The 24,318-nt window shown below is 41.8% G+C and overlaps 1 protein-coding gene across 1 annotated transcript in view; it reads right to left on the bottom strand.

The window, feature by feature from the left end:
* Positions 1–24,318, bottom strand: part of Fras1 (Fraser extracellular matrix complex subunit 1) — a 267,670-nt gene that overhangs the window by 59,807 nt on the left and 183,545 nt on the right. The window contains exons 43-52 of the mRNA XM_026403132.2: positions 23,906–24,169; positions 21,926–22,114; positions 20,278–20,397; positions 19,814–19,993; positions 8,344–8,468; positions 7,914–8,054; positions 5,991–6,218; positions 4,004–4,117; positions 1,777–1,927; positions 24–183 (exon numbers count right to left, since the gene is read on the bottom strand). Coding sequence (XP_026258917.2) covers positions 24–183; positions 1,777–1,927; positions 4,004–4,117; positions 5,991–6,218; positions 7,914–8,054; positions 8,344–8,468; positions 19,814–19,993; positions 20,278–20,397; positions 21,926–22,114; positions 23,906–24,169 — 1,672 coding nt within the window. The remainder of the gene's footprint in view (positions 1–23; positions 184–1,776; positions 1,928–4,003; positions 4,118–5,990; positions 6,219–7,913; positions 8,055–8,343; positions 8,469–19,813; positions 19,994–20,277; positions 20,398–21,925; positions 22,115–23,905; positions 24,170–24,318) is intronic.

The following is a 24,318-nucleotide window of genomic DNA, read 5'->3' on the forward strand; positions in this document are numbered from 1 at the left end:
TTAACAAGCATAGTAACTTCTACCTGGTGTATTTAAAGCTGATGAGGGACCACTGGATATGGAAGACATTATCATTGACCACATTGGGCTTACTGTCTTTCACCAAAAACTGAAAACTGTCCATCAGCGCGTGGATTTTCTCCTCATGCAACACATAACGAATCAACCCCAAGTTCACATCCTCTGTGAGAAAAAAGACTCAATATGAATGCACTGGGAATTAACATGGAGACACAGAGACAGCCTCATATATCCCCAAACCAACACATCTAGGTTCTTCTTCTCATGGGTCATGGACAGACCTTATTTTTCCAAGGACAAAAGATGAAATAGTCTTAATTTAACATAATTTTTCCCTCAGATTTTAAATAAAGTTTAAATAAAAACAAAAGCCTTGTCTTTATGTACAGAAAGTACTCTCATGCTGTTGGAAAGCAAGAATCTTAGGGTCTTGACTGAAAATACTTCATAAATAACTGTAGAATGTTGAAGGGCAAATTCAAGAGTTGGCAGAGAAGTCTTTGGCTGTGTGTAGCCTCACACTCAGTCCTAATTCTTTCAAGAAGGTTCTTTGGAAGGTACCTGATAATGAGAAAAACTGGAAGTGGATTAAAACAACCCACACACAATGTACAAGTAAAAATGTGCTAGGAGAGCTGGGCACAGTGGCTCACGCCTGTAATCCTAGAGGCTTGGGGGCTGAGGCAGGAGGATCTCAAGTTCAAAGTCAGCCTCAGCAAAAGCAGAGCAACTCAGTGAGATCTTATCTCTAAATAAAATACAAAATAGGGGGCTGGGGTTGTGGCTCAGTGGTAGAGCACTCGCCTAGTACTGGGTTCGATCCTTAGCACTACATAAAAATAAATAAATAAAATAAAGTCCTTGTGCCCTTCTACAACAAAAGAAAAATATTTTTAAAAAATTCAAAATAGGGCTGGAGTTATGGCTCAATGGTCGAGTGTCCCTGAATTCAATCCCTTGGTACCAAAAAAAAAAAAAAAAAAAAAAAAGAAAGAAAGAAAGTGCTAGGAGAGAATACATGATTGAGGACTAGGAGGTAAAAAGAAATATGGAGCATAATATTTAAGATGTAGTGTGGCAATGACTGTTCCCAATCAGTCCCATCCTCAAAAGAGGACTAGAAGAAAAAAAAAATGTAAAACAACCTGCTTTATGAAATCCAAACAGGAAACTGTTTCTGTTGAGCAACCTATACACATGGACTTTAATTTCTCAACTAAAAATTTGATTAAAAAAAATAACAATAGAAGCTAGTTGCGGTGGTGTGTGCCTCTAGTCCCAGTTATTCAGGAGGCCAAGGAGGGACAAACGCTTGAACACAGAGGTCTGAAACCAGCCTGGGCAACATAGTGAATCACCATCTCAAAACAAAAAATAAAAACAAAACAAGCAAAAGCAACCACTATAGTTCTTAGAGAATAAAAATTAAGTCACACAGGACCATAGATCTCTCATAAACTCTGGTTATTGTTTGTTTTTAAAATAAACCAACAGTGACACCATATCCTTTCCAGGAAACTTGGCCAAAACCTAAAGGGAGGACTTAGTAAAGATGATTGACTGTTTGCCATAGTTTAAGAGGGGGGGAAAAGGAGCAGTAAAGTTGACAAGGTGGATGCTAGACACTGAAAGATCTACTTGTTTGCAAACAGGTTTCTTGGGCATTAGTAGCTGCAAGTGACTATGAGAAAGAACAGGGGGATACAGAGAGTGGCATCTGAAGATTTCCCATTTCTCAGTTCCCGGGGTCCCCACCCTGGGTGAAGGTGGAAGCAGCCCTGCCCGGCTGCAGCTTGTTCTCCACGTGGCCGTGCTTGGGGCCCGTTGTTATCTCATAGACAAGCTGGGAGTCCTCCGTGTCTGGGTCCATGGTCAGCAGTTCTTTCTTAGTGATCAGGTTGGTTGCCTGGAATAGAAACCAATTAAATTTAATTCCTGAAGTGGGAATTAAAGCAGGAACGAGACCCTCTGACTCAGATTTAATTCCGTTCAACAGTGATTTACTGAGCGCATTTACCACCTGGAAAATTCTGTCAGGACAGAGGATGCTATGAGGATAGAATCTCTCCCAGCCTCTGTCCTCGAGGTATTCACTTTATTGGGAAAGAGAGGCTCAGGAGCAAGGTCAATATGGCAAGAGCTATAATGGAGATATAAAAAGAAGGCTAGAGACTTTTTGGGAGAGGGAGAGATTAATTCCACTGAAAGTGAGCAGAGAGGGATTTGAGGCAGGGAGATTTGAGTTTGGCTTTGAAAAGAAGTTGGAACTTTAATAAAAGAACCACACAAAGCAGAGAAGATGGCTATTTTAAATCTTACAGGAACCAAATGCATTGTTTGAAATTGAATAGGATAAATGCACCAGACCCTCCCCACCGACCCCCCGAAACATTACCCAATATACTGGCTAAACTTTACTCATTTATTCAACAAATATTTAGTGAGAGCAAATATCTGAGGAAAGAAAGAGGGTAACCAACAGCATTAAATGTCAGTAGGTTCAGTAAGATAAGGGCAGATAATGGGCTTTTGAATTTAGCAAAATAGAGGTCACTGGTGTAGGGTACAAGTGGATGGTGGAAACCAAACTGGTGAATGAGAGGAACAGAATCATTGTGAATATTGAGGGGGAAGAGTCAGATAGGGCATAAGAGGAATCTGCACTAATGCTGTTCATTTTTAGAAACTGAACCAGTTTAGTAGTAAGCTCCTGAGCAACAGTTACACCCAGGACAACTAATCAGCTCCATGGAGAGGAAAAACCAGCCGAAGCCTCGAGGGAATACCACCCACCCAAGTAAGAAATCAGTTCTGAACTAAGATGAAGAAACGCATATGTGTTTGGGTGCAGATGTGGATTTAGTGTGTAACATGTTACCAGGGGCAGATTGTGGCATATACCTTAAAATGACCAAGTTGAGAGAAAGAAATTTATAAAATAGAATTCCTCTGTTACAAAAAAACACCAACTTCTTTCTCATTTTTGGCAGGTATTAAGTTTTCCAAAGTCCACTCTCCCTCTCTGCAGTTAAGAAAGTTAGAACTGAGCACCCGCCTGCTAGGCTATGAAACGCGCTGGGCCTTGTGGCCAATTTCTTGACACTAGAAAATGAGCACAAGTGACATGTCCAATTTCTGTATCTCACTTGCAGAATGATACAGAAAAGGATACCTAAAGGATGACGCTTAAAATGAAGTGCCTCGTCCTCGACTTCTCCCTCTTTTTCTTTTCCTCACACTGGAATGTGGATGACTTTGAGAAAAAATGTGGCTATGGAGTCAACAGCGACCCCCCAGTAATGGCAGAATAATAAGATGGAAGGAGTCCACATCACTAACTGGTCAGGCAGAACTCTAGACTGAACTCATATTTCCACCCTAAAATATATGTGAAAACAAGCAAAAGCTTCCACCTTGTTGACCTAGCACATTTCGGGGTACTTTTGTATTAAACTGTACATAACCCTTTTTTAAATATTCTGTCCACCATATATATATTAATTTGTATTAACATATTTTACTTATACAGAATAACGAAGTTCATCATGACATAGTTACCCAGGCACATAACATACTTCAATCATACCCATCCCCCATTACCCTCCATTCCATCCCTTCCCACCTCCTCCTGATCCCCTCCTCCTCTCTAATAGTGTCCCTGTTACTTTCATGTCATCTTTTCTCCCTAGATTCTACATTTGAAGTAAAACCTGTGATACTTGTCTTTCTGAGCAAGACTTTTTTTGCTTAACATCATATCTCCAGTTCCATCCATTTTTCTGCAAATAATATGATTTTATTCTTCTTTATAGCTGAATAATACTCCACTCTTAAACCACATTCAATCTCAACCAATCCTGCACCATCTTAGCTCATAAAGAATCCTTAACCAAGTACATGGAGCTTGCCAATCTTAGGAAAATCAGCTCGTTAAGGGAGTAAAAATCATGAGTTGAACTGGAGTAGATGGGACAGGCCTTACCTTGCCATCCATATACTCCAGCCACTGGAGTCCCAGGTTGGTGACTATCCTAGGGGTGCCATCATCCACTGGGAGGATGTCCACTCGGAACTGCTGAGGTGCTGCTGTCATGATCTGCAGGGGCAGAAAGGAAACTCAACATCGACAGATGTTCATGGTGCTGGGGGTGGACGAGGGCCTCCTACACACTAGGCATGCACTCCAGCTCTGGGCCATACCCCAGCCCCTGCACCATCGCCATGTTTATTTGAAATCAACATTGTCCCAAGATAAAATAATACAGAGTATTTTCCTTCCAATGACCTTCTTAACACTTTCATCAGGCCTGACAAAAATGATCTTTAAAATGTTAATGTTGACATCCAGGTGCGATTGATTGTCAGACATAAAAAGAGGATTCCATGGGAAAACATTTTCTTTTTTTCCCTTTTCCTCTTCTAGGATTTTGTTCTTGTTCTTGTTTGCTTGTTTGTTTTGAAGGAAAGTAATTCTCGGGGTAAGGGACAGGGAAAAAAAATCAAGAATAAAAGCACTTATGGAAAGAGTAAACAGAAGTTTAGTTTACAGGTGCGTGCGCGTGTGCGCACACACACACACACACACACACACACACACAGGGCACCTTGCTGTCCCTGAGTGGCCACCTCGAACCTGAACAGCAGGATGCTGGCTTTTCAATTTCCTATAACAATTATTTCCTAAATAATTTTCCTTTTGAAAATGACCCTTGCAAGACCTGCTGTAGTCTTTTCTGTTTATAAGAGGGGCAGCCCTCTTACTGAGACATCTGAAATCTTTATTCTCTTTTGAAAGTCAAACTAACTGGGGAGCAGGGACACTGGGAAAGAAGAAACACAGTGACAGCTGCCAGGCGGAGCTGCAGTGCAGGGAAATCCCAAGAGCCACCCACTGCACCGGTCAGCTGAGAATGACCTTCTGTTTGTCTGTGAAGGACACAGCAAAATCTTTCAGAAAAACAATGATCATCAGCAAGGGAGAGAAACTCTGCAGGACTGAGTGTAGATCCTCCCACTATCCTGGATGTCCAGTAGGGAACAAGCAAGTTGCTCATTAAAACCGCTGAGTCAGATATAAAGGATTGGGGAAGAGGGACACCCCCAGCCCAGAAGGGCATTTATGGTACTGAAGGAGACCTGTTAAGAAATGAAGGAATGAGGAAATGGCAGGGAAGGTAGAGAAGGGAATCTTGAAGTTTCTTTTGGATACCTATGGGTCGGGAAGGATTCATTCTTTCAGGATGGAGAATTTGGCAATTACATAATTGAAAGAGAAAAAAACCTCTTACTGGTTACATAAGCTGGTCCTGAAATGATGGTGACAATGACGATTATGGCCACGGATTATCTGATGGTTCCCGTGTGCCAGGCATGGAACTAAGTGCTTTATGTACACCAGGAGGGTAGGTATCACTCCCACTTTACAGATAGGGAAGCTGAGACTTAGAAAGGTTTAATGATTTACAGACTCATACAGCTTGTAAATGACAGAGCAGAACTGAAGTCAGTATCTTAAGAGCATGATTAAAAGTCATGCTCTTAACTGCTGTTATTTTTCAGACAGAGAATCTCTGGTTGGATTGAGGGTCTTAGTCCAAAAACAGAGACAGAATCTAGAACCACAAGATATTATTGAAAAACCAGATGAAAGGAAAACTCAAGGAGTAAAGAGTGGGCAAAAAAGGAGAAATAACAGCATTAACAGCAATTATCATCTTTTATTAAATGTGCACTTTATGAGGATTACCTCCTTTGATCCTCAAACTATTTGAAGCTGGCAATTATTACTGTGCCTGTTTTACAGATGAAAAACCAAGGCTTGGAGAAAGAAGTTAAGTAATTTGCCCAAGGCCAGTATATTTCTGAGCTCACAGTCACAACTGCACGTTATGCCAGATAGAAAAATCCACGTGCTGCCCCATCTCAGGCATGTGTTTCCAGGTCTCTCCCTCTTTACCTTTACCCCTCACCTCTTTTCCTCCTTCCTCAATGATAAAGAAGGGGTTCTTCCCATCAGAAACAGTAAAGGAGAAGCGGTCTTTGAGGGAGTTGCTGCCATCATGGCTGTAGCTGATCCGGTTCTGGTAGATGTCTTCCATGGTGAACGTGGAGCTGAGGTGGAAATGCTGCCCCCTGGTGGTCCTCTCGATGGTGCCGTGGCGTGGTGGCTGCACAATGGTGAAGGTGACAGAGTCAGCCTGCCCAGGATGGAAGGGAAATTGACAAGAGAAAGCTGATGAGTGATTGGTGGCCAACAGGTGACCAAAGGTAATAGAACCTAAAGACGTTTATCAAATAGGGTTGCATTTTATAATAGATACCCAAAACAAAGTGAAAGAGAGAAACCATCTGTTTTACCCAATTGGTCTTAAATTCTGGTGCCTTCAGTTATAAAGCTAAAATATTTAATTTCTTCTCTTCAGGTCATGGGGGGAAGCCTAAATTTTTAACTGCTACCAGGATGACAGGAAACAGACCTTTTAAACCATCCAGTTGCTTCCCACCTATTTTCCTCGTTTTTTCCCAAACTTTTATCTATAGAATCCCATATGCATCATAACAGAAGTGAATCTCTCATCTCTAATTGCTGATTCTAAAGGGACCTATTGAAGGAAAAAGAGATGCCTAAAACCTTGCTCAGGAGTTTTTAGCAACTTAGAGTAAAATGCAGAGGCTTGACCTGAGCCAACAAGGCCCTCTGTGACCTGGTTCAGACTCCCTCCCTGGCCTTAGTCTTGCCTCCTGCCTGTTCCTGGGTTTCAGCCTCTTGGTCTCTTGTAACCTTTGCTGCAATTCTCAGGATATAAGGGCATTTGACTGCAGCACTTTTGCATTTTGGGCTCGTCTACCTGGAGAGTGAATTTCCCCAGGTAACTGCATAGCTTGCTCTTTCTCTTAATGATATCCCTGCTCAAATATGACCTCCTCGGAGAGGCCTTCCCTGACCACTCTAATAGCACAGCCATTAATCTCTATCTCCTTTACCTCACCTTTTATGTTTTTCTTCATAACACTTATCATATCTGACAGGATCTATTCTTTTTTTACTATCTTTCCCCTCAACCAAAGGTTGCAAACTCCTGAAGCCTAGAACTTTATCTGTTTTGCTCACAGCTCTGCTGTTACCATCTAGAGCAGATCCTAGAGCCAAGACATAATAGATATTTGATCAAGAATGAATAAATGAATGAATGAGTGCACAGAGAAGGATACACATGATTCTGTATTATAGTCTTACTGTATTATAGTAAGTGTAATGTGTGCTTTCAAACAAACTGAATTGTGTCCGAAGGTTATAATTATAAATATATTATAAATTATATTATAAGTTATAATTATAAATAAAGGTTATAATTATTAAAATATTATAAATTATAAATATATATTATAAATATAAACTGGAAGCATCATGAGAACAAAGGCTTAGTCTCCATATGCCCTGTTGGGTGTATGAAGCCTAGTCTTTGAGGATGTTCAGATTGTGATACTCACTGCCATCAGAAAGGTCTGGATCAAGGGGCTGACATGGAGGCAAAGGTGCACAGGTGCAGAAAGTCCCTGTTCATTTTAATAGGGAACAATAAAAATACCAGGTAAAATGCCATCCACCTGATTTTCTATGAATCATAATAAAAAGCCAGCATGTTAAGAGGATTGCTACATGTAATCAGGGGAGAGGATGAATGTACTTAGGATTTCAGGGAGGGTTTAAAAATGGTTTGATCCTAAATGTATGAGTTCCCCTTTTCCAGAAGGCATGGCGTCCTCAGGGCCACGTTCCTGAGGTGCTTTCACCTCACCACTGAGCACCACCCTCAAGATGCAACAGCTACAGACCAAAGGTGGCCACCAGATCAGCCTCACTCAGCCAGAGCCTAGGGGAGCACTCTTACCTCTGTGTCTGCATCCACCGCCTTGAGCTCAAACTCCGTGATGGTCTTCCTCACGCCCTCTTGCACCCGCATCCCCCTGTTCTGTACCACAGGCAGCGAATCGTCCACAGGGTGAATAGTGATATGGAAAGTCTGAGACACCTAGGATGGCAGAAAAGTGCAGGTGGGATACCTGTCTCCAGCACTACCCCATAAGAAGGCAGGTGCTCCCTGAGTTCCCTTTCACACAATTCCTGGCATGCCTGACCAGCCAGGCTCCCACAAGTGAGTACTCTTGGAAAGAGGCCAGGGGGCTGTCCGAGGGTGCCTCTATTTGTTGGCTGAGAGCAGAGGAAATGGATGCCCTCATATTACTAGTCTCTGCCGACTCCATTCAAAGACAGCAAGGAATCAATACCCACTCAAGGATGGAATCCAGAGCCTGGCTTACCTCATTGGTTCCATCAGACAGCACAAAGCTGAAGGCATCAGAATGCTTCTCCGTCTCACTAGAATGGACATATTGAACGTTTCGTGAAGTCAGGTCGGCCTGAGTAAAGGAACTAATCTGGATACCTGGTGAAAGGAGAAGAGAGAAACAGAAAGAATGTCAAAATGCTTCTAAGGCTAAGGAAAGGTCAGGCTCTCACAGGGAGAGAATGAGAGAAGTCCTTTGTATTTTTCCCTTAGCATTTATGTTCTGCCCTTGAAGACCTTGCATGAAGTGGTTTGTGATTTTTTTTTCCCCTACAGCAGCATATGTTCTGTGGGAGACTTGTTAACTTTATTATCGCAGCTTCTGTGTGCCAAGCCAACAGCAGGTGTGCCGTAAATGTTACTCTCCTTTCTCCTGGGGTTTAAGTACGCAGGTAAAGTCTGTGAAAGGCAGAGCCATTGCCTTATTTTCCAAACGCCTCTATCTTCAGTTTTACAGTCCCCTATGACCCCACAGTCCTTTCTGGAAATCTGACCTAATTTTTAATATTGTGCGAGGGGTTAGCTTTTGAACACTGCAGCTATAAGGCTTGGCTACACTTAGCCTTGCTTCTGTGATTGGTGAGCCATTCCTGGTCTCCATAATTTCACTAGATATCTTTCAAGGTCCCTTTCAACTCCCAGGACTATGATCCTAGCTTCTCATCGACAATTTTAGCCAGTCAGGCAGTAACAAAACTTTCTGCATGACTCTGGGCCTTGAATAATCATTCTATATCAAAGTGAAAATAGTCTAGAAAAATAGTATCCTTTATTAACATGATATAGAAAACATTATGCAATTTTTTTTGGTGGCATCATTTAAAAAAAAAAACTAAAACAATTTGAAATAATGAAAAGGTATTCCACTAACATACACCATCTGTTTTTGTACGCCTAACAACATTTAGTAAATGAGCATAGAATCCTTGTTTCCATCTTGGGGGACACGACACACACTCTGTACCAGTTCTGATAGAAACAAAACATGTATTTTTTAGTCCCTTAGCATAATTTCTCTCTTTCTGATCCTGGGTATTGGAAAATTAATCCATTTAATCAAGTCTTTAGTTTAGCCCTGAAATTCATTTGCTGCTCCCTGAGATTTATTATTTTTCATTATTAAACCTGGCAAAACCGATCTGGCTTTTCTATGAAAAAACAGAGACTCTATTTGACTCTTATAAAGTTAAGTGTGACAAGCAGTATCTCTGCTTCACCTTAAAAAAAAAAAAAAAAACTCAAACCATACAGCTTACATTTGCATCTCTCTTTATCATCTGAAATTTGTCACCCAATACAATAGCCTTCTGAATATTGGGGCATTAATTTTCTGATGAGGCATTTTATATTTCTGTGCTTGCTATATCAGTTCTTGACAGGCAAGAAATGCAGCCCACTGTCTTATAGCTTTGTTTTGTGACTCTGGACAGAAATCCATACCATTTTTTAAAAATTTAATAACTTCAGAGTGACTGTACTGAGAAATTTAAATCTCTTCCCTCTGCTGTGAAACCATCCTCACAGTTCATGAGAAAATATTTATCTGGATTCTCACAATCAACTGGTCACCTATTCACTGTTGCCTTTATGAGAGTCCAAGACCAATTACAATGCTAAGTTTTTGCTTTCCTCTTGGGAAGAAAGCTCTGCGATCAATTCTTTTATATTTATTTATTTTAAAAACATTTTTTTTATTGAAGTAAAATTGACTGCAGTAAATTACACACATTTAGAGTGCACAATTTCATAAGCTTTGGCATTTCTGTGAAACCACTACCTCAATCAAAAGAGTGAATGTATCCATTGCTCCCCAAGTTTCCAAGTGACACTTCATAATCCTTCCACCCTTCCATTCTCCATCCCCAGTCCCATCCAAAAGCACTCAATGAATTGTTTCTGTCATGATAGATTCATTTGCATTTTCTCAACATTTTAATAAATAGAATCATATAGTATGTACTATTTTGGATCTGCTTTCTCTCTCTTAGCATTATTATTTTGAGATCCAACAGGTATTAATAGTTTACTCTTTGCTATTGTTGAGTAGTATTCCACTGTGAGGATGTATCATAATTTGTTTATTCATTCACCTGTTGATGGGTATTTGGTTTTTTTATTTTTTATTTTTTCCAGCTTGGGGATATTGTATATAAAGCTGCTATGGTTATTTGTGTAGTGTACAGTCTATGTATGGACCCAAGGTTTTGCTCTTGGGTAAATCTCTAGAAATGGACTGGCTGGAATATATGCTTCATTTAATTTATTTAACTTAATTAAGTACATGCTTAATTTTTTAGGAAATTGGTAAGTTGTTCTTCCAAAGTGGTAGAGCCATTTTACATTTTCACTACTAGTTTGTGAGAGCCCTAGGCTTGGTCTTAGTGAGAATTTCCCAGTTCAAAGGCATTTTAGTGGGATTTTCCCAATTTAGTCAAGCACCCACCACAGACAGAACACTATTTCACACTTGCTTATATCTGTTGAATTTTATCTGTTAAAAACTCTGGGAGGCTGAGTTAGGCATATTACTCCCATTTTTATAGATTATAACAGTAAATATAATTAAAGAGTTATGTGCCCTACTCAAGGTCACATGGCTAATAAGAGAGCAACCCTAGGGTTGAAACACAGGCAGTCTAATGCCAAAGCCTATGTCTGCTGAGAGTGCTCTCTCTAAGAGCCATCCAGACAGGAGCTTCTTGGCTTTACCCTTTTTCTTTAGCTCTCTTTCAATATAGAAGTAATACATGCCTATTAAAGAAAACGTGAAAAACACAGAAAAGTAGGAAAGAAATACACCTATCACTGAAACATCACCATTATATATATGAATCATTCCTTCTAAAATACTTTATTGACTTCAGCCTCTTTCTTCTCTGAAATTCTGATTTGGACGGAGTTTAAAATTATTTAAATGATAACCATATTTACATGCCAGAGGGAAACATGCTGATGTCGCACGAAGGCTTCAAGGGGGCAAGGATTCTTCTTGCTTCTTCACTGATGTTCTCCTAGAGCAGTGCCTGCCACGTGTCAGGTGCTCAAACCATCTCTGGTGAATATATTTAGTACCTCTGCTATACTGTGTCTCTAGAAGGTTCTACTGAGCACAGATTTTCAATCCCTATACACTTTTATTTTTTAAATTTTAGCCTTTGCTAATTGGGTATTGGAAGATGTCAGCTACTCACTTGCCAGCAAGCTGGTGTTTTTTTTGAATAACGTATTTCCCTACTGGCTGTCACAGCAAGTAGTTGTTTGAAATACTTGAAGGCTTTTAATCCCATTGAAGGTGTTTTCGGTCACCAACCTGCTGGCTAAACTATATATCTGGCAGTATTACTGAGACCCACATTAACCCTGTCAGTTTTTCCAATTCCCCTGGAAGGCCTACATGTTAGAGAAGGCTCAGTCCAGGTCAGGGAAGTGGTGCGGGAATAAAGCATCTCTAGAGAAATTGCCTTCTTAACACGATGTCACGTGATGTCCCAGTCGCCTGCATTCAGCACAGCCGTGGGTGACTCTGCATTTGCTGCCTGTGTCGTGTCTTTGTTCATATTGTGGGAGACCCTCTTCTTTCCTGCTTCAGATTTTCTCTGAAGCCTCTTGTTATGGGTTGAATTGCAATTGCACCTTCTTCTTATCCCAAATTCATATGCTGGAGTCCTAACCCCCAGCACCTCAGATAAAATCAAGTCATGAGGGTGGTCCCTGATTCAATATGGATGGCACCATTAGAAAGGGAAATATGGATACAGATCCTTATGGGGAGCATACCACGTGAGCATGAAGATGTCCACCTACGTGACAAGGAGAGATACCTGGAACACACACTTCCTTCATAGCCCTCACAACCAACCAACCCCACCCACACCTTGACCTCCAACTTCTGGCCTCCAAAACTGTGCGAAAATAACTTTTGTGGTTTAAGCTGTGCAGTTTAGCACTTTTTTAAAAACAGCATCCCTAGCTACCCATGCACCTCTCCTCTCAGGGAAAGCCCAAACTAACAACAGGTGCATCCTATTTTGGTTGGTGTCACAACATCTAAAGAAGGTGGAAGAAGAGCACACCTTTGGTAAAGCATCACCTCTGAGAAGTCTTTCCTGACAACTCCCACCCTCTCCAAGGTGGGAGATTTCCATGGTCCTCTGTCATGTTGTTGTCACAGCTACTGAGACACATTTGCACATATTTGTTTACATGTCTCTTATCTTCCAAAACAGTTTGTTTTTTTTATTTTAGTAGCTACTCAATGAATGCTTGTTGAAGGGAGGAAGAGAGGGAATAAACTGTATTAATCAGCTTTTTGTCACTATGATTAAAATACTAGACATAAACAACATAAAGGAAGAAAGACTTGTTTTGGCTCAGGGTTTCAGAGTTTCAGCACATGGCCAGCACCAGCTATATTGCTTTGGTCCTGAAGTGAGGCAGTACATAATGGTGGAAGGGCACGGTGGAGGAAAGCTGCTCTGCTTATGGCAGCCAGGAAACAGAGAAACTGGGGACAGGGCAAGGGTGGAAGGAGAGGCTGAGGATAAGAAATGTCCTTTTAGGGCATGTTTCCGATGACCTACTTCCTCCAACCATGTCTCACCACCTAGTTTTCATCACTTCCCAGTAGTCCATTCAGCTATCGATGGGTTAATCCATTGACAAGTCAGAGTCTTTATGATCCAAGCACTTTCCAAAAGCTCCACCTCTGACCATTGCTGCATTGGGGCCTAAGCTTTTAACACATGAGGCTTTGGGGGGACTCTTCAGATCCAAACCATGAAAGAAGCCTCTTCTAATATGACAGAGTATCATGCATATAATTACATCTCAGCCTGGAATCAGAATCTCCTGGGGATGTGCTGTGGTTTGCATATAGTGTGAGTGTGTCCCCCAAATGTTTTGTGTGATGGAAACTTGGTCCCAATGTGGTGGTATTAACAAGTGGTGGAAACTTTGAGAGGTGGGACCAACTGGGAGGTCACTAGGTCATTGGAGGTACTATCTGGGTGAATGAGAGGGTACTGTACGAGAGAGTTCCTGTAAAAATAGCAAGACAGGCCAAACCATTCTGGTTTCCTGTCTCACCATATAATCTCTCCCCCTCACACAAGCTGTTAACATTTTGCTGTCCACCATGTTGTCATAGCTATGAGAAACCTCACCAGAAGCTGAGCAGATGGGGATGTCTGATCTTGGGCTTTGAGTTTTCAAAACTGTGAGTTAAATAAACCTCTTTTCTTTATAAAATAAAAGATAATTGTCTCAAATATTTTGTCACATCAGCAGAACACGGGACTAATCAAAGGTGTTTAAAAAAGACATTCATTACAACCCTCAGGAACTTTTATGTATGGGTCTGGGTGGAGCCTGAGTATCATTATTTTTAAACACATCCTCTGTGACTCTAATGTTCAGAAAAGGCAGAGAACCACTAATATAAGAGAAAAGTTGAAAGAACAATCTTTGGTTTGGTTTCTTTTGCTTTGGTTTCTCTCTTTCTTTTCTGCTCTACATGAGTCTCACAGCTAAAGCAAGTCATATAACACAGAGCCTTATTTTATCATATTTTATTCTTTAACATCTCTAAAACTATAACAGTATAGCCACCTCGGAGATAGCAGATAAAATGGTAGATGATAACAAGACCATGTATTGGAGCTTATTTGATCTGTGCAGTGATATCTGAAGCCACGTAAATTCTACCGTATTTTTAATGAGGGAAACTGAGTGGACATACTAATGAAAGAATTATTTATATCTAGTGAATAAAAATAATGCTTCACACCCCTAGTTAGCAATTTCACCATATATGAGGATATCAAGCACAGACCAACCTCCTCAAAAACATAAAACTAGCAAGGGGTGAGGAAGTGGAATGATCTAACCCTGCATGTACAATAGAAGAAGCTAAATCAACTGCAGCTCATACATCCCAGGAGGCAACCTGAAAAGCAGGACGGTCTGAATCACTGGGGTGGACGAGCCAAGCCTATGACACTGCCTTGAGACCCCCACTTTGACCTCTCTCTAACTGTGCATTCACCGATTAGAGCATTCTCTGTGGCCATGTGGCCTCTCGTGATGCTATCATTCCATTCTGAAATCTAGTTTAGGTGATATTATGGTTTCTGGGCAAAATGCCCACTTCTCTGAGGACTTTCAGAAGGGAATTTAAAAGGCCAGGAGTCACATTAATGAATTGAGGTAGGGAAAGGGAAGAGATGCACATTTGAAAGGTAATTCACTTTTTTTTTAGGAGCTTAATTTACCTCCTCCAAGAAGTAAAGATTTGGCAGCAAGTACAAGGCAGAAAGTGAAAACATTATGGGAAGCTCCCTCACACGCTCACTGTTAGAGAAAAACTTCCTCTATGAGGTTTCACGACAGCCAGAGGACCCAAGGACTTCGGACTCCAGGGCTCCTCCTTGGGTGCTCACTTTTATGGGAAAATCTTCTGGTGATTAGAAAACAAGTGACAAAAGGACTTTCCATTCATTGGGGGTAGAATCACTCATCTGAGTGATTTTAAGATTGAAGAGGAAGACTGTATCTTAAGGTGAACATATATCTCTCAGACTGGAGGAAAAATACACAGGTCTTCATTCAAAGTTCCCAGAAGGGCGGGAAATTTCATCTCTGAAACCTGATTCAGGTGTGAAACAGGCTGAGGAAGCTCAGCCTCATGAACAGCACTTTTCTTCTGTCAGCGTCTCAAGGAGAATCATGAAGACCTGTCTTTATGTCCTCTGTTGCCATATTCCTGTGGTTTAGGAGTCAAACTGTCTTCCCTGCTAAGATGCCTTCATCTGAGGCTCAGGTTTGGCTACCAGTGCCATGACAGAGGACAGGTTTCCTGGAGAGGAAACCATCTGGGACTACCTGACTTATGGATGCACTAAGGAGCCACCTGGCTACCCAGCAGCAGGCGATTTTTTTCCTTGATGCTTAAGTGCCTTTAGGAATTTTGACAGATCATATAGGACTTTTCTTGGTCTGGCCAAGAAACCATTATGTCACTTCAGCCTTGGAAGAGGGTTTGTTGAACTGGCAAGGGAATGCCAGCAGGAGGCAGTCCTCTTTGAAGTATTTCAGAGAGCAACTATTTAACTTTTCCTGAAGCACTTGGGGTGGGACTGAAATCAGTGAGGTATTGAGAGTTGTGGGGTCAACGTTTAATGCGACTGTGCTGATATCAACATTCTCTAGTGGGGATAAAATTAAAATTAAGACAAGGATTCAGATTTTGGATTATATGCCTCAGTCTACTGTTTTTCACTAATATCCCTATTAGCCATATAGGCAGAACAGTTATTTGGTTCAGGATGTAACCTATTCATTGCAGGACATTTAGAATCCCGTCGTCTCTGTCCTCTAAATGCTCCGTCAGCCACTGCTACCCCCACCGCCTCACCCATCTAAGTCACATCTATGATGCATGACAACTTGTATCACAGAGGTGATGACCACATGACCTATCCCTTGAGGACCAGGGCTGTGCTGGAGGTGGCTATATTCCAATAGTTTTTCTCTTCTTCCTAAAACATATGGCTTCTGACTTCAAGGTAAGCAATTGGCTGCCCAGTTAGAGGCTACATTTGTCAGCTACCTCTCAGCTTTGCACAGCTGTGGTCACACCAAAGTGATGTGTGTTCTTCCAGCAATGCTCCTAAAAGAGGAATGGATATGAGCTCTCCGGGCCTTTTCTCCTTTCCTGCTAGCAGGAGGGTGATAACTACAGTGGTCTCCTTGAGTCAGAGATGGAAGCCTGGTGTTGAGGATCACTAAGCCACCTCGGTGGGCCTCTGGTTTATTCTCTGAGAAAAAAATACATTTCCTGACTAAGCCACTGCATTTTGAGGTCTCTTGCTTTCATCAGTTTAGCTTCTATCTTAGTTAATTCTAAACCTTATTCTAATTTCCTAAGAAAAGCAAAGTCTTTGGGTTGAGGGGAGAAGGGAAACCCTGTTGTGAGGGTGCCGTTCCTCAACCTTGAAGGATAGCAAGAGTGGGGGCTTGACTGCCAGGTTAGCCTCTCAGTGGTAGTAGGTCCAGACTGTCTTTACCACAGTTCAGATGCACACAGGGCTCCCTGCAGAGGCTCAGGGAAGAAAAGAGGAATTCTGTACCTTTTCTGTTTAAGGTGGATGATCAATTACAATAGGCTTGACAGCATGAGGATAAGTCCATTTCATAGTGAGTCATCGAGATGGAGTCTGCTCACACTGGTGCCTAATGCTATTCCAGCAGGCATATGACTCCCAAATGGCTCAGCACCTGCTCTAAGGACATTGCCCTAGAGGCTGCTCTGATCATCTTAGAAAGAACAGGCCCCTCCCAACCTCAACTCCTGCTAGACCCATCCTTACCTAATAAGACACAGGCTTTAAGCTCTAGCCTTCAGAGAGGCTGACAAGTAATCCACATGTACTTCCTCTAAAGGAAGATCTTTGACATTTAAAAGGATCATTTTCATGGAAACATTCTCACCTGGGGGAAAGAGGGAAGGATCAATGTGGGATTAGGATGAGGGAGGGGCAGGGATGCCCTGCCCTATTGGCAATGGAGAGGGGCCCCAGGAGTAAAGAGGAGGGGGCTGGATCCTTGTACCTGCTTAGAGTTACTAGAAAGAGGCAGATTAAGAAAACCTGGTCAGGACAGGAAAAGACATGGATTAGGAAGTTAAGCCTGTTGGGAAAGAGCAGGTGAAGGACTGTCCCAGGTAAATGGGACATCCTCCCATTCTTGGAGGGTACTGTCCCAGGAGGAGGGAGCAGCATGATTACCTACTGATGTCTCCTGAAGCAGAACTGGCTTGATCTTGATAACCAGATTTTAAAGCCTAGTGAAGTCTGAGAGCTGTGAAAAAGAAAAGGGGAATTTGGAGTCCCACAGCTCCCAGTCCTCTTCACCAGCCTGGGGTCAGAGGACAGTAAGGGCTGCAACTTACCAGCAGGTGGGCAACGGGCAATGCCTTGCAAAGCCTTGAGGTTTTTAAAGTGCTGTGCAGTATGCATGCAGTTGCTTAGCACAACAGCCAAGAGTCTGCCCTTTCATCTTTGGAGAGATACAATCAGCAACCTGACAGAATTCTGGCAGAAGCAATTAACTCATGAATTAGTTATCAAATATCTCATGCAGCCAAGGTCTTGAGGGTGCTGATCTGCATACTTTCCCAGGAACTTGGGGACAAAAAGGAAGGCCACCTGCTTTAATTTGCATTAGGAACTTTAGCCAATATGTCCATTCCCTTCCATGCCCTCCTACCCTATACATACAACACCTCCTCCTCCACCATCACCCTGGACCCAGAGAAGTCTCTACCCTCACCTCCTCTGCCAGATCACCCTCTACCTTTGGCAGCTCATTCCTCACCAACCCCTGCTGCCACCATACTGCTCTTCTTACTCTCTCTGCCTGGATGATTTTTATTCCAGATGTTTACACTTGCTGATTCCCCCACACTGGTTTGCTCTTTTATATTCCTCAGAGTGCCTGGCTCTCTCTCTTCAGATCTCCACTCAAGTGTCCTCTGATTATGAGGGAGGACTCGCCTCATCCCCTTCTTCCTGTGCACACTGGGAACACCCTTGTCCCTAACACTCATCCACACCTGTTATACAATATATTTGTTTGCTTGTTTCTTTACTGTCTGAGTCTCCACATTGAAATGAGTACTATAAGGGCAAGTACTTGCCCTGTTTTGATATTTTCCTGGTTGAATGTAGAATCTGTTAACTCAAAAGCCAAAGAAAAATAATGAAAACCTCAATCTCTAGCAAGTTGTCATGGTTTCTATATTCTAACAAATAAAGACAATTCTATCTTCAGATTGTTTACTCAGCAAGTATCTCTTGTCCCTCACATTTATTCAGCTGCCAAGCCATACAGGGTCTCCCCTGAAACTCCTTCCTTCCTTCTTCCCTCCTTCAATCAGTGAATGCCTACTGACTGCTCCCTTCCTAGGTCCCAGGTTGTTTCTCTTTGCTCTTCTCACTACTGCCCTTCCAGGTGAAGCCTCACGACTTTCTCCCTGGCCCAGTATAGAAACTTCCTAACACTCTCACTGCCTCTTTGCCCTCTCCTCAGTTCATCCTGCTGGATGCTGCCTGATGAACTTCACTCCCTTCCCTGCTCAAAATTCTACAGTAGCTCACTATTTCCTATTGCCTCAAGGAGAGACTACTTCTCCCAATTCTGATGGCCTGCCATAAAATCTCAATCTAACCATGAGCCCTGTCTTCTACTATTTCAGAATATATGCTCCAGCCAAACTGGCCCACTCTTTCTTTTTTGAATTTGCTCCCAACACTGAAAACAACACAAATCCTCTCTGCCCAAACTCTATCTTCTAATGCATTCTTAAATGCCACCCCAGTGCACTTTCTTACCCAATGTAGACACTCTCATTTATGAACTTCTATGACTCTATGTTTACACCTTTCTCTAAACATCTGTAGCCTTCCCTGAGTTGTACTTATCTGCAGAAGTTCCTTATCTTACCCAATAGAGAACTCTGGAGAGCAAGGATTGTAGCTCATTCATCTTACTTTCCCGAGTCACAGCTAAACTAGAATCTTGCTTAGTATACATGCTCTGTCACTATTTGTTGAACTGAATTTATTTTTTAAATTTTTTTTAATTTTTAATTTTATTTATTTTTTGGTGCTGGGGACTATCCAGGTCTTGAGCACACTAAACGTGCACTCTACCACTCCAGCCTCTGAACTGAATTTTTTTTTAAATATTTATTTTTTTAGATGTAGATGGCACAACACAATATCTCTATTTTTATGTGGTGCTGAGGATCAAACCCGCGCCCGCCGGTGCTAGGCGAGCGCTCTACCACTGAGCCACAATCCCAGCCCCAATTTTTTTTAATTTTTAACTTTTTTAGTTGTAGATGGGCACAATATCTTTGTTTCATTATTTATTTATTTTTATGTGGTGCTGAGGATCGAACCCAGTGCTTCATGCATGCGAGGCAGGCACTCAACCACTGAGGTACAACCCCAGGCCTCTGAATTGAAATTTGACTCGCAGAATGTTGCACCATGCCAGGTGCTCAGGGGAATGTAGATGAATAGCATATGGTGTTTACTTTATAGGAATTGACTAATTATGGAGATAAGATTGCCAACATAAAATTGAATTTTTTTTGTGTGTGGTGCCAAGGATCAAACCCAGTTCCTCATGTATGTTAAGCATGTGTTCATACCCCTGACCCCAAATTAAAATTTTTTATTCACTTTCACCAAGTAATTATTGAGTACCTACTGTATGTTACATATAATACAATACAGTATGGAATAGTCAAATTAGTGAGGCAGAAACCAAGAACAAATTGAGGAAGATTCTAGGTGTACACGTGCACCTGATTTAGCTATCCCCAACACTTCTTAAAAATCTAACTTTTGGTTGGATGAAGCAAGAGATGTTAGACGTACCCGGGGATGCTGCATGTTCCAAGTGGCCCAGCTGCGGCTGCCTGGTGATTCTGTAGATCAATTCTGCAGGCTCACTGTCCTGGTCAGTGGCTGAGAGCTGGAGAGTGGTGATTTTCTTCACTGAGTTTTCATCCAAGACCAGCCCTTTATTGTTTGTGATCACTGGTGGGGATTTGTCCTCTGAAAGTATCAGAGATAATGATTCAAAGTGAGATCTTTTCAGCCTCCTTTCTTCAGTTCTAGGCCTGCTAGCCAGGGTTAGGATCAAAGAGACCCTCAAGCCAGTCCCTCAGGGACCTCACCAGGGGGCCAAAGCTACGCAACCATACAGGTGGTATGATTTTCAACTTTTATGCTGGCTAGGTGAAGGGAAGAATTCAAGATTCAAGGTGACCACAGTGTAAACTACGTAACTTCAGAACTGCTGAAGTATTTTTGCATTAGAAAATATTACACCTCCTTACCTAAAATACTGATGGAAAATGACTGGTCAGCCAATTTGTTGCCTTCTCCATCAACCACATCAAATTTAAAAGCAAAGTTCCCACCAGGTTCTCCTGTTCCATGACTGAATTCTATCTGCCCTATAAAAAGGAAAAAAAAATCAAGATTTGTTATTAATGTTTTCTGCCCTTATTTCTGGAGCAAGAAGGGACCTCAATTGGTATTCACACCAATGAGTCACTTTGATATTACCTTTGACATTTGGTATTCACACCAATGAATCACTTTGATACCACCTTTGACATTTTAATCTCAAGTTTTCATTTCCTCCATTTGCCCTCCCACCAAGGATTTGCTCACACCCAAAGACATCCTCATAACAAATTCACTTCAAGTGACATTTCTTATGGCTGAAGCTTGGCTTCTTAAAATGACATTTCTATGGTTAAGGCCTAGCCTCTAAGGAGGTCTCACGACAGAACTGCCCAGTGTGCAAAATGTGCACCAACCACACCCACATCACTTGGAGTGGCCCTGCTATTTATCCCGATCCCAAGGCAAAAGGATGCTGCAGCCCCTTTTTCAGCGTTCTTCACTCTTCACTGAACCATACATGCAGTGATGTGACTCTAACCAGCAGAAAATAGAGAAGCACACAAATAAACTCCACACAGAGCTCAAAAGGATCCAAAGGGAGAACTATAAGGCATTGCATTTTTGTTAACCCACAGCATCATTTATGTGTTCCCATCAATGTAACTAAACCTCTGGGAAGAGGTGTCCTATCTCATTTTTTACCAGGAGACACAGAAGCATGGGATAATAAGTGAATTCCTATTCTTTGTCTCTTCCTCCCCTTTCACTGAAGCTCAGACAGATCTGATGAGAATTCAGGTACTATCAATTTCAGGTATTTGTGCCTGGGTGGGACCCTTGTTTCTGCTCTTCAGGGGCACATTTCTACCTCTAAAAGGAACTGCACATCATCACATGACTTTGGACAACTCCCCCCCCCAAGACTAACTTTTTCCCCTTTTACATCCCCTGAAAGCACTGTACAGTAACTACGTAGCATTTAACATTTATGCCTTCACATTACATCAGCATTTCCTGAAGGAGGGATGAGCCGTGTAATTTCCTCCAGGCAGCTCCGATTTATGCCCTTCTATTTTGCTTAGTTCATTAACTTGTGCTCTTTGGGGAGCTGAAAAGAGATATAAATTGCTCACCTAAGGAAGGCATAATTTTCACCTTAATCCATCCCAACTCACTTCTTTTTTCTTTTCCTCTCTCACACACACTTTTTAGCATCATAACAAGTCAAAATGACTTTTTTCTCCTCCATAATTGCCTTCAGTTTAATTAATGTTATGTCAAAGCATGCACATTTTTTTGCCAAGAAAGATAACTCTTCTTCTTCTTCTTCTTCTTCTTCTTCTTCTCTCTCTCTCTCTCTCTCTCTCTCTCTCTCTCTCTCTCTCTGTTTTTTTCTTTTGGCAACAACAACAAAAAATGGAGACCAAGAGAAAAAAAAGAAGCTGTAACTCAGCTTTTATTCAAAACAAAGCAGGCAAGGTTTACTGCCTCAGGCTACCAGGCTTTAACTCCCACTTTCCTATTGTGGGTGGAGTCCAGGGAAGCCTGGGTAGGCAGAGAGAACTGGCTGACCTTGGTTAATGTCTGCCTGGGTGAAACTTCGGATGGGACCTTTCACAGAGACTTGCTCCAGGCTGTCATGCTTAACCTTCTGCAGGCGTCCTGCACCAGGATCTTCCTTCATGATGTACATAACCTGACGGTCATCTGAGTCAGTGTCTGTCACTTTCAGGTGCTGTTCTGTGATGCGGGCTACAGATCCTGAAAATGAATGGAAAAGAGGAGGTCATTCTCCATTGGTTCCTTCAAATGGCAAGTCAAATGATTTCAGGAGACTAGAGGCTAAATTATCATACATTTTTTTGGAGGCCTCTGCACCAGGTACTTCCCCTTCTCAGTTTCCAAATGAATAATTTAATTACCCTAAATGAAATAGTCTCTTGAACTTAGATCTGAGCTCCTTTGCTCTTCTTATCTATTTTTACTTTCCTGAGACTCATTCTACCCAGTGGCCTATCAGTTAGTACCTGGATCTATGTAATAACTCCTAGTTCTGTGATGCAAATAACCTTTAGATCTATAATGAAATCTGCTTGGATTTAATTGAGTTATTATTTTGAGGAAAAAAACCAGCTTCACATAAACTCATAAACATATCTGAGATGTTGTTGTCTCAGATGGAATTGTCAAATCAGTGCTTCTGAATAAGAGGATAAACTGAGTATCAGGAGCCAGGTGACCTGCTGCACAGGTATCAGGGCTGGAGGCAAAGCACTCCCTACTGGAAAACACTTCTTCTCAAGGTCTTGCCCTTTTGCTTCCCTGTTCTGCCATTTTCTTATGTTTAAAATAGTAAATTCTAGAAAAGTAGATACTCGTCATTCATGTGTCATGATTCCTGGAGTTTGGAGCTGAAGTGCACCATAAGCCCTGAACATTGCTAATGATCTTACTGGATGACACCATTAATGCCCAGCCCTGACCACTTAACTCAGACCATCTCTCAGCAAGGAACCTTGAGGGATGAGGTACTATCTTCCTCTGGGACAAAGGTCAAACTTTCTTGCTATGATGTGGAAAGTTCTCCAAGCTCAAAGTTCCTCTCCAGTAATATACCACATTGCAAGTAAAGGCATCCATGTGGGCCATCTGCATCACCCCCATGGGGTAGAGGAATGCAGGGCAAACCTGCTGACATCCATGCTGCCTGTGGTACTTGAGGAACAAAGTACTTTGTTTCTGATGGAGGAATCTCGTGTCTTCTATCAGCATCCATGAAACAGTAATAGGCTAGCTTGTAATAAGGGTAAAGTTGAATCCTAGACTTGATATGCAGGGCTTCTGGGAATGCTCAAAGTTTTAAATACTATCATACCATATGTTTTTCAATATAAACTACATGTGAAACTAAGAATAGACAACACAATCCTACCATGATGCAGAAAGGCTAGCAAAAGGCTCACTCCCTCGTTTCTTAATTTTCTACTGCAGAGTCTAAGACTAATAATAGTTGCAGGTCCTTCAGTGTTGCTAACACATGGCAAAACTGTGAAAGTTAGATACTAGAAATCATATTGAATAATTCTCTATTATTTTCATAGTCCATTTTAATATATGATCCCTCCTCCCCCAAACTATCCCTCCATGACTTTTTTTAAAAAATAAGCATTCTGAAATTTGCTAGATATCTTTTGCTATTGCTTTCCATGGAGTTGGCTGAACAGAAGTAACACTACAGGAAACCTGGGCCTGGGAGTAGTTGGATAAATTAAGATTTTTTGAGGACACTGAAAATACTATAAATTCTTTGCAAATTTTCCTTAAATTTACAGAGACATCTGGTCCAAGGAATTTCAGAGGCTCACATCTATCATACATAATTCTCAGTATCCCTAAAACAACAGGTTCTCCAAAATGCTAGTCTCCCCAAGTATTGAATAGCTAGTTTCAGATCCACCCACAGCACCAACTTGAAAAGAGGTACTGGATACTGGCCAAAAAAGAAATGAGGATAGAAGAAGCAAGGCCATCTCTCCTCTTCTTCTGTGGTACCTGCTGAGAGCTGTAGGCCTCGGTTCACAGCCAATCGGGGAGTATCACTTGTGGGCAGTTCTATGTAGACCTCCATCCTCCCTGTGTCCACATGGAGGCCATCAGTGAGCGAGAAACGGAACTCATCCACCGCTATACCAGAGTTACTAGGCATGTACCCAATCAGCCCAGCCAGGACATCCTGGTAGGTGAAGGAGGAACCATGGGCTAAAACTGTCCCATTCTCTAGAGGCTCAGAAGCAATAAGTCTCCGGAGTAGATGACCTGAGGAAGGAAATTTTAAAAAAAGACAAAGAAGCAATGGTTGAATATATATGGTACCAAGCTGTGCATGGTGGTGCGTGCCTCTAATCCCAGCAGCTCAGGAGGCTGAGGCAGGAGGATTGCGAGTTCAAAGCCAGCAAAATCGAGGC

Source organism: Urocitellus parryii, chromosome 10, assembly GCF_045843805.1.
Source record: "Urocitellus parryii isolate mUroPar1 chromosome 10, mUroPar1.hap1, whole genome shotgun sequence".
NCBI lineage: Eukaryota > Metazoa > Chordata > Mammalia > Rodentia > Sciuridae > Urocitellus > Urocitellus parryii.